Raw genomic sequence first — 11,320 nt, forward strand, 5'->3', positions numbered from 1 at the left:
AAGTAACTTACCCAACACTGCCGATGGAGTGGCTACATCAGACCCTTCTTTCAGCTTAAACCCATGTTTTCGCCATGCCAAATTAACAGCCACCCTTTGGATCATTGCTGCGTGTGAGTGCTGAGATGGGAGAGGCATATCTGAGTGAAAAGCACCAATAACAGCAACACGCATGGTTCTCCACAACTGGTTGCACTCCGTGTTCTTCAAAGGGCCCTCTGTCTTTCGCTCTCTCACTTATTGTGCGCCAGTTCAGAGCGGCAGTTGGCTGCGTGACACAGAGTTTCCTGGGCCTCGCTGCTCGCAAACACACAAACCGAAATACTGGTTGTTTAAACCTGACGATACTGTCAATATGGGAAAGGTCAGACAGTTATGTATATGTTTTAGTCCTTCCTGGATGTTTCTAAAGTCAATAGATCAGTGTAAATTTGCGTTGATATAGACATGTGCCTGTCTTGGTTATTGGCCAACAAGTTCCTTAAAATCTGACAACTGATAGGGGTTGGCAGCTCTTACTGGCGCCTTCGCTGCAAACGCTTCTGGGAGTGGCAGTTGCCAGGCAAGGTCAAGTTTGATTAATGACATTCATTGCTGTTTACCTTTCACCTTTGGTTGCATTATCTCGTGAACTCACGATGTGATGACAGCATTCGTTCCTGGTCCTACGGCACATGTGCAGCATTCAGCAGAACAACAGGTTCTGCATGATTCAGAGCTGCGCTTACAACTTCCTATTATCTCATGAATAATGGTGTGATCAGCATGTGCTGTAGGACAGACATACAGGAAGAAAAGGCAGGTGGGTGACAAAAAAAAAAAAAATCCCAGAGTGATATCAAAGAGCAAATTTCATAAAGTACGAGTGTCTTCTTTCACTAATAGTAAAAATATTTTATTAGCTTATTTACACCTAATCTGATAGACTAATTACACAGTCCTTTCTCTTTTATTGCCTTTAAATAAAATAGTTGGTGGGCTTTTACGTCTACGTGAAGTCAAATGTCTGCAAACAAGCTATGATTTGACTTTTTGACCTCTAAAGTGAAGAAGTGAACTGTAACCAGAATCCTGATCTTCATGGGGAACATGTACATGTGTAAAAATAAAAGAACTTTAAAAAAGGAACTTTACGTACCTAGACTACACTGATGCCCTAATGTGGTTGGAGGTTTTTATTCTGAGGGATAAGCCTGGTGCTTTCTGTCTTTTTCCTTGTGTTATCATCTGGTGTCTCGATAATCATATGTAAACATAAAATACTTACGTCATCTAAATAATGCCGATTCGATGACGTAAATAATATAGTTTTATGACCATGACAAATGAAAATCTGATATCTTAAAACCCTAGTGACAAAAAATGAAAATGGCCTTTTGATTCTGATGCTACATGTAGAAAAGTCCATGTCGGACTGGTTTGCACATTTCTTTAACTAGGAACGTGCCCTCTGTAGTTTATTTTGATTCCTCATATACTACTGACATAACCACCAGGGCAAAAAGCATGTATTCATTTGCAGCTGAAAATAGTCCCCGGTCCTTTGTGGAATAGCATTTGCTTAAACACACAGCACAAGACAGTTTGAATTCATCTGAGAGTTCTGTATTCGGCTGTAATGAATGAACTTGGGGACGAGAGCCATGGAGAGGGTCAGAAAGTCACACACTGATAGATTTAAGCTTTTTCTTCTTCTTCTTTTTAAAAATTATTCATGGTAGCAAAGCTCTTATTATTTAAAAAGACGGGAAAAAGCCATATTCTGTAAGAATTCCTTTGAATCACATACAACGTACGGTAATAACGCTGCTTTTGAATCTTCTCTCCAAGCACAATAACGCCCATTCACCCGTTTTAAAGATCCATCTGAGTTTCATGCAGGACTTTCCTCCTCAAACCAGCAGACAGTACCGTGGTTTACCACTTGCATTTTTGGGGAGAAGAGTCATCATCTTATTATCACCTAATAAGAATTTGAGCCAAAAATTAACTATTTTATTTGGTGGTAGCATTTTGCATGTGTGTGGCGTGGTATATGTTTCAGCACACTTTAAATAAGTCACAGATGGGCGTTCTGGTAGAACATTAATTCTATAGTGTCCACAAATTAGAGAGGATTCTCTTCTTCTCGTGACTGTCTTTCTCTTTGCCAAGATCTAGAGTAAAATAGACATGCGAAACTGCTGACAAATTTCCATGAAGGTCTGTGTTATGACTTTCAACTAAAGGAGTGGATTTTGCTGTAGGCATTGATATTTACAGACAATATGCACAAATTATGACAAATTACAAGCATTCTTCTAGTTTAAAAAAATAGGTCTGCTTTCATGGCATTGTTTTCAAAGAGTGCATTTTAATTGTGTTTGCAAACATAATTTCATGGTCTTTTAGTCATCTGTGTATAATAATCAAATCTGGCCTCTGCAATTTGATGTGATCCTGTGGTTATTCTCTTTATTGCTGTATTGCTGTATCCTCAAAGGCAGAAGAAAACAGCAGCGGAGTCTCCTGAGAGAAAAAGTGAAATGATACGTTTTCATTTAGAAAGCCAAATGTCATCATCATGTCTCTGTCCCTTTTACTTTTAGAGCGTCTGGTTGATGTGGTGAGCTGGCAGAGCAAGTAAGAACATGGGAGGGAGACATTTATCATCCCCTAGACTACAGAGCTGTAACTCTGCCTGCTTGGAAATCCTGTGGACAGTCAGTGGAAAAAAAAAAAAAAGCCAGTAGTGACTGCATTACAAGAATTTTCACAGACCCATTGCTTTGATCTTTACATTCTTGGTGAAAAATGGTTTAATTCTAAATTAATCTAATAATAATATTTAGAATATTGATAACTTTTGGATGTGTTATGAAGGGTGCACATCTTTTTGCATGTATAACTTACACTGTCTGATCTAATTTAGTCTAATTCTTTCAAGGAAATATTAACATCACGCTGGCAGCTATGACAGTTTTAATTCATGAGCGTTTCTCACACGCCTGTCAAAAAATGATGTTCTGCTCGTCAGGGACGAGGATACGCACATGTTCCAGCATTGTACACCATGTTTCCACGGCAAGGCAATTCATTTGAAATTTCAGACATGACTAGAAGTGCTGACACTGGCCTCCTTTCTAAAACTGAAACTTTGCCAACTTGCCACTCTCTTTCTAAAAGGTTTCTCGTGTATCTTTCTTTGCTTTTTCCAAGACCTGCCATGTCGCCTGTCCTGAGATGCTCTCTTGTTGACTTTGACTTGTGCAAAGGCAGTGGATGAGTGAATGAGTGAGTGACTCCTGGCGAGCCTAGGGTAGTTTTCCCCCTTAAAGCGAAAAGAGGACACAATGTAAAATGCCTCAAACCAAGCAAAGTGTCAAATTCATAAACTGAACTTTGGTCTGTGAAGAACTCTCACTCCCTCCTGTACACATGGCAGACACTGATGGATTGTTACAGCTGAAGACAGGAGCGCCTGTTCTAGCTTTTTAAGGAACCTCTGTCACCGTTTCATTTCTGCTTGGATTATTAATAGTACTTAATATCATATCCATTAGGCTCAAGGAGGCCAAGTTCCTATCCATCTCTCCAAGTATCTGTTTGAGTTTTTGGTATTTGAGAATCCTTTCAAGTCTAAGTTTTAGAGGTAAGACCCTTAAGACCAACAAGCTCAGTGCCCAGAAGTATTAAAGCCTGGGCATCTGCATACTTTTGTGGTATTACTTGCGTTTAAAGTGTATCACATTACGTGGCAAATGCATTTATCAATTTAAAGCGAGGAATCCAAGTTTTTTAAAATAAATAAATAAATGCTCATGCGTATCATTTTACATTACAGTTCAAGTAGAACTAATGCAAGTAGGAATTTCTGTATGCAGCTACTGGATTCATCTGACCCGAGGCAATTACAGTCATCTGCAGAGAGATCAGATTGTAAATCTTTAAAAAATACAAATTCTTTTTGACTGTTGTTTCTTTTCAATAAAAAACAACATCTGAAACTAGCCCACCTGCTGCCCTTTGAGCACAGAGGGTCTGCTGAAGACGCAGTGGGGGGTATCACTTGCTGCCCTGATTGATGACCATAGGTCCCGCAGGAAGTAACCCCACCACCATGAAGGAGTATTTTGCGAACCCCAAGTGGTATCCGGGAAAACATGAACGACTCCAGTCAGGGAGCGTGTGTACTCAAAGGCCATCTTAATGTTTGGATATACTGAGTCGCTTGGGATTTTGCTGCAAAAGGGGAAAAGAATCAACAGCTGCAAAATAGAGCTTATGACACCCAGATTCCAGCATGTATACCAAAACCAGCCAGTAAAAGACATTAAAGTGCTTTGTATTACGAAATCCTGGCCTTTTACAGTCGATCATTGCCAGACATTTAATATTTAACTGCTTTTGTAACGGCAGACAGTGGCAGGGACAACTGCTGTGTCTACGCTTGATTTTGAGATTGTTGTGATTCAGAAACCGTTTTGAAAGCCCACAACAGCATCAAGCTGCATACGCTGTACCCAGCAAAATTCAGCAACACCACTATGGCAATCGAGCTGCATTCCAGTTATGCATTTATGCCCTCGAACCTTACAACAACAATATCAGAATAAAAGAATCATAACTCGATATGAATAACAAAAAGCTAAACTTACTGAAATTCATGATAACCATTGAACTGATCCTCCCTCCAGTCAACACACTTTGAGTTAATGTGGCTGATTTTGCTCAGTTTTATCACTTTATAATAAACAGATACAATCAATAATCCCAAAAGGTGACTGTCACCTCAGCTCAGTCAAAACACTGTCAAGTCATTCCTGACCGACCTGAAAAGTTAACAGCTTGGAGCACTGGGAACTATAAAGCCACAGTTATTAATTTTTAAGGCATGCTGACATCAAAAAGGGGGAAGAAACACATTTAGACTATATGACAACTTTTTCTAGCTGGATGTGCTGTTAAAAACCACAGAAATGCTCATTGTTACTCAGCCAAACTAAACTGGGTCTGTCACCGAAACAACAGCAGTGCTCACATTCCCCCTGACCACACATCCTGCATCAGTTCCACTGGAAGTGATGCAGGTTTTACACGGGAACAACAAAGCAAATTCAAATTGTATTCGTCGTTTTTTTTTTTGTTTTTTTTTTAATGAAATGTATTTATTTGTTGATTTATTTTATATTACAAGTATGTATAAATTTAACATTTAAAAGAATTTTAATTTTTGAAATATTGGTTGCCCAGAAAATAATCGGGGGGATTTTTTTTAACATTTTGGATTTGTAATTAAATGAAAGTAAAAACAAACAAGTAAGCAAATAAATAAAAACAGTGTTAATCCGCTTTTACTGGTGAAATATGCAAAAGTGCGAAAATTGTAAAGAAAATTATTTCTGACCCAAAGTACAGTTAGACGCTTTGCATTGAGACAAACTAGTGGATTCATACACAACGATAAATACCATGATAACATGTAAGACCCTGCCTCACATACCAGTGGGCTGGATTTGTTGAAACGCACCATAAATAGGGTCGATTGACCCCCATACATAGAGGCCAAACATATAAGTGAAATCACACATGACAAACGTGGTCACAAAAACCTTCAGTGGCGCACAGTGAAGTCTATTAAGCTGTGAGAAGTCTTTTCGTTAGGGCTGGTACAGTACAGCCAAACAGGTCACAGGAATAAACAGTTTACACAGAGAGAGCGGGCAGAGCCTATAGGCCTGTATGGGAAAATTCTCGTAATTTCTATGCGGGACAACAGATCCCACAGGCGGCATGTGGGTGGATTGGACTGTCAGCTGCTCTCCTGCACACACCGTTCATTAACGTGTATGATCAGCCCTCAGATTTTTATCACGGTATCAATTACAGGCCCGATAGCATCAGCCGAGGCGCCCAGCCAGTGGAGAGCTCTTTGGAAGTGTAGGCAGGTTATGCCTGTGTAAACACAGTAATTACCTTTCCCGGTAAGTAGTAGTACTAATCATTCTACCAATATGAAGAGTATAAATCCAATCAAAACATTTTCTCATGAAAGGCAGGCTCAAACTTAATCTCTTTGTCATCGATTCAAACAGGTTACAGGTCATTAAAAGCCTCACAAAAGGCCAAACGACGCTTTCACAGCCCTTTATTTCACCACCGCCTGGGAAACGAACAACAGTAATATCTGGCAATATCTTAAAGGCCTGTGCTATCACCAATATAGCCAAAGTTAGATTTCAGGGTCCTAATGGTAGGTTAAATTTCTGGTAATCGAAAGCATAATGATTAAAAAAAACTGGCACGAACTGGGGTGAGCCGACCATGGCACTGTCACGGGCTGAAATTAAAAGAAAACTTTACTTCAGCTTCTTCGTCTGATTTCCAAATCATAAACTCATCACCTAGTCCCATAAATTAGGAGTGAACCAGCTGGTGTCCTCTCATTGATCAAAAGTGAAATGATATCAGCGGCAACAACATGTGGCATTTAAGAAAAAGGCTTTATTTTTGAATATTTACAATGAAATTATAAAAATATATAATTAAAGCTTTGGCAAATATTTTACATTTAGACAATTTATATAATTTGTTCACATCGTTGAGTCACTGTAGAGTCATGGCCACAAATTAAAGATAAGATAATGATAAAAATGGCGGATTACAGACCAGCTCTGGTTTTAGGAAGAAAACATCCATGGCAGAGGAGACTTACACAATGTTTTTTGATTTTTTTTTTTTTTTTTAAATCCTGCAATCTCAATTGGAGAATATACTGTCCAGCAACATGAAGGGTTTCAAATGAAAAACAAAGAAAACTATCAGCCAGTGCGGGGAACACCGATACATCCATGCAAGCTTACATTCATATGGCCGCAGAGACCGGTAAAGCTATTCTGCACTCATAATGCACGTGATCTGGCCCGTGTTTAGATGCAAACAAGCCGTTAGTGTTCAGACTTACTGTCGCAGTTGTTGAAATGAGTTCATTTAAATGGTTGTGGTGACTAAGGTGTTATAATTCCCGGTTATGATGATGAGGTAGGGAGACTGAGTCCGTGCACACTGTTCAAGTCTTCATGTTGCTGCTGCTGCTGCGGCTTGCTCAGGGGACTGGGCGGTTTTCTGTCTCCTGCAAAAAACAGAAGAAATATACAGTGTGCAGATTCCCATCAGGTGATTATTTGCTTCTGTAGAACGGGTCTAAAGAGAACTGTTTTAGTTAAGTTTAAAATCCACTTGCTTTCCTCAAACTAGGAACATTTTCAGTCGTATTTCCTTAAAAAGTAAGTTTCCAATGGCTAAAATGGTCTCGGGCAACTTGGCTGGCGTGAAGTTGTCCAAGTCTGAAAGGTCAATATTTGATCATTGTCATACAGTTAGACTTTCTCTGGGATTGGGCACGTGTTTACATCCGTTACGGTCATTGCTTATTGCAAAGTGTGGGTGCGTGACAAGAGAAAGGCAGGGAGAGAACCGCGTGGCCTTATGCGGCCACCAGCTGAATGCATTTCAAAAAGTAAAAAATAAAACAAAAACCCAACAACAACATTTAATAAAAATTTTTTTACAAGTAGTAATAATAATAATAATAATAATAATAATAATAATAATAATAATGATAATGATGATAATAATAATAATAATATGCCTGCCTGTCCTGTACCTTCTCGGGCCTGGTGTTTAAAGGTCATCGGGGAGTGGATTTCTCCTGCGTGCATGCTCATCCCGCTGCTTGGGTGGGACAGAGCCGGGCTCTGCGTCTGCCAGTGGTGGTGGCCCGGGGCCACGTATCCGCCTGCTGGCCCACTGTACACCCCGTACTGATTGGTTGGGGAGTAAGCACACGCCGGTACATAACTAGACAATGTCGAGGAAGGCTGTGGACAGGTAGATAAGACATGCGGAAAATAAGCACAAACACACAAAATTGACAGAACTTCTAATTGCAGGCTGTGTGACAGCGGCATGTGGCCTTCGGCAGTGGTTCTGAGAAACGGTGCTTGGTGTTTGAGTGGTTTCGAATACATGTGTTTCACTATAATTTAATTTACCATGAATACGCTAAATTAGAATATATACGCGCTACTAGATTTCCTCCATCGACCATCCACTTAAAAACTCAAAAGACTCGTTTACCCAATAAAATCCCGCCTGAACCCAAAAAGAACTCTGTGGATGAGCCCTTTTTTACAGTTTTGCCACAGGCCTTTGTAGCACGAGCATTTGGCATTAAGCACTTTGGACTGTTTCTTTTACAGAAAATAAATTAAAGCAATGCAAGGTGTGCATATGTGTGCAGTTTGAGTGTAGAAAGGTCACAGGCCGTGCAGTGTACCCACAGATTTTTACCTGAGCATATTTTATGTCGGCGTCAATGGCTGACTTGTCAATCCCGTTGACTGTGTGCGCGGCTGGGAAAGCTGCTCTGTTGACACTACCCCACTCCTCCATTTTTGGTGGGTATCCCTCTGTCCCAGCAATTGCTGATTTAGAGACAGTAACTTTACGTTAAAAGTGTGTAAAAATTAAAAATTCTCAGGTTTCAGAAAATGAAAAGAAAAAACAAAGGAAAGATAAAGAAAGGAAAATGACAGGGCAGTTCCATTTAACGTCATAATTATAAAAGTAGAAGACAGGTAAACAATTTCCTCACTAACCTTTCTTGAGTATCAAACAGATTTAATTTTCAATACAGAAAAATAGTTTTCAAGACAGGATAAATATAATATTTAATACTATAATAATTATAATTGCTCCAGCGCGCAACTTAATAATGAGTAATAAATAAATAAATAAATAAATACAACTGTCTTAAAAAATAAACAGAAAAAAGCTGTTCGGTTAGAAGGCAACAGCAGCTCATTATAAACATTTCTCTCCATTTTAATGATTTTTTTTAGGTTTTATTACATAATAAAGTCCTACATGTTATTTTTTATGCGTATGAAAGACAGAGAAATATTATTGCATAAGAAGGCTTTGAGGAATTTTATCGAGAAAGTATATCTTTAAATATATATATATATATATATATATATATATATATATATATTTATTTTAGTTCTACATATGTTTTGAATAAATTCAGTTGGAACACAACCGTAGCTGTGAGACCCAACAGTAAATGAGTAAAACACCAGCAAGGCAGAGAAAAAAAAATAAAAATAAGGAGTGCTTGAATTATTAGGTTGGATGTAGCAGGTGGGCAAGGTGTTTGTAAATGTATCATCGCATGAAAAGGCCCATTGAGCGTGGCCTTACTACGTTCTGGCTGAATGGTGAAATAGAGGCCTGTGCACATTTTAATGGGCACATTGTCCCGTCTATTGCCATAGCTGCTTGTACGCAGAGGTATGGAAACTAGTCTTGTGGAATTGCACAATAACCAGCTGTTCAAGTTTATTAAGCTCTTATTTGTGAGAGATAAAGTGTCGTGCATTTTGAAGCCTGTGATTTTAAGGATTATAAAGTGTCGTTTTCCTTACCTGTAGGATCCATGAAGGCTCGTATTCCGAGGATGTTACTGACGGTGTGCGCAGAAGGCCAGGCCCTGGAAATGCTCACATGTCCAGCCGTCACTGGTACTCCAGGAGGGCTGCCCATTTTAGTGCTAGTGGGTGACATAGTGTTGGGGTAGGAATAAGGGTATATGTGGTTGTAGGGGAGGCCTGCCTGCGCGGAGGCTTGCTTGGTGCTTTCATACTGGTTAGGCTGGGAGAGATTTCCAATCTTGTTGCGTAAAATCCTGCTGATCGAGCTAACCGACGGGACATTGTACTTGTCACAAACACCATCAGCCAAAAGCCTGTCCCGGATCTCCCAAGCAAAGATCCCGGGGTCATTTTGTTTGTAGTCCCTGATGTTTTTCACCACGTTCGGCGTCGTGACTCGGGGTTTGCTTCCACCGATGGCACCGGGTAGTATGGAGCCAGTCTCGTTGTACCTCGCTAAAATCTTGCTCACGCAGCCGTGGGAGACTCGGAGTTGCCTGCTTATATCACAGGGTCTAATCCCGAGCTGAGCCAGCTCTACAATTCTTAACCGTATGGCGTTAGGTAGAGGTCGGCCGTTGACGAACACACCGCCTAGTTGGTTCACCTCTCCATAGGTTTGCTCTGCAGGAAAAGAGAAAGATACGAGTTACGTGTTGTCACTCTTTGAGTTGAGTCCACTAATATGATCAAAGAAAATATTACAGCGTGTTTTGTCATTGCATTTATTCTGACACATATTCAATTAAGCGAGAAAAAAAAATAGTGAAAGGCAAAAGCATTTTAAAATGCTCAGCTGAGACCGTTTGATGCAGTTAAGTTATAATCCACGCCATAAACAGAGTTCATAAAGCTGATAGCTGGTTAGCCTTTACTTTGCAACTATACAAAGTATATAAAGTGTTTGGCTGGGATTAGCCTCCAACACAACAAAAACATAAAAAATGGCGAGCTCGAAGAATACAAACAAGAGCGCTTCAAAGAAACGCTTCTCACCGGATAATTGGTTCTGTGGTTAAGTTTACGATTTAAAGCTTTAAACAGGCTGTCATTCCTGCTCAGCAGTGCTGGAAAAAATCCTCCAAGGAATAAACTTGTTCTCCAAAAGGTTTTTTATTTTATTTTATTTGCACATTATCTGAACTTGGAGAAGGGGGAAAAGTTCCTTAATTCTCTTTTTACGCAGGCGTGCTGAGTTTGGATACGCTTCCATAAGCTACATGTCACTGAAGCATGCAGACGGTAAAGGCTTACCCATTTGCCTATATGTTTCGAGATGCTTGGAAATATAGGTGTCCTTTCAAATGGCTGAATGCGCCGAGCGAGATCAGAGAAGAAAAGGGAACGGGAGGAATGAGCCCCAGAAGAGAAAACGTAGACCTTTTTAAAATCCTCCGAAAGCAGCGTGCCCGCTTCTTTTTGGAAGCAAGTGCCTGCAAGGTACAATAGCGCCAAAGTGATCTTCATCCGATATATGCAATTTAGAGTTATCCCGGGGAGTCCGGAGCCTGCTGGAATTAATTTGGAGCGTCCTTCAATCCTCGCTGTTATACGCCGAACCTCTGCTTTGGTTTCATTGGTCGTCCTGCGCTGGAAATGCTCTCAGCCAATACAAACCCCATCCGGTTTAGAGCTGCGCAGCCTCCTGACAGTTTTGCATAGAGGGAAGTGGAGACAGGGAAGCGTTTCATCCACCGTTTCTGGTAAGGATTTGTAATATGGGCGATGTAATAAGCGGGATAACAGTAGAGGTGTAACCTTGCTGAACTCGTTCCAAGTAATTTCAGGTCTAAAATAAAATGGAGCCATTTTTAAGACATTTATTAATATCGATAACGCACGTAGTT

At 40.1% G+C, this 11,320-nt stretch overlaps 1 protein-coding gene across 1 annotated transcript; it reads right to left on the minus strand.

The window, feature by feature from the left end:
* Positions 1-5,211: 5,211 nt before the first annotated feature.
* On the minus strand, positions 5,212-11,027 carry pax1a (paired box 1a). Its single transcript, XM_084915160.1, has 5 exons — positions 10,728-11,027; positions 9,468-10,097; positions 8,332-8,465; positions 7,646-7,859; positions 5,212-7,111 (listed from the first exon to the last, which is right to left on the minus strand). The coding sequence occupies exons 1-5, from the start codon at positions 10,729-10,731 to the stop codon at positions 7,008-7,010; spliced, it is 1,086 nt and encodes a 361-aa protein (XP_084771286.1). The 5' UTR covers positions 10,732-11,027; the 3' UTR covers positions 5,212-7,007.
* Between the last annotated feature and the right edge of the window lie 293 nt (positions 11,028-11,320).

The sequence above is a fragment of the Perissodus microlepis genome, chromosome 19 (genome assembly GCF_051167445.1).
Source record: "Perissodus microlepis isolate ML-2025 ecotype Zambia chromosome 19, ASM5116744v1, whole genome shotgun sequence".
In the NCBI taxonomy this organism is placed as follows: Eukaryota; Metazoa; Chordata; class Actinopteri; order Cichliformes; family Cichlidae; genus Perissodus; species Perissodus microlepis.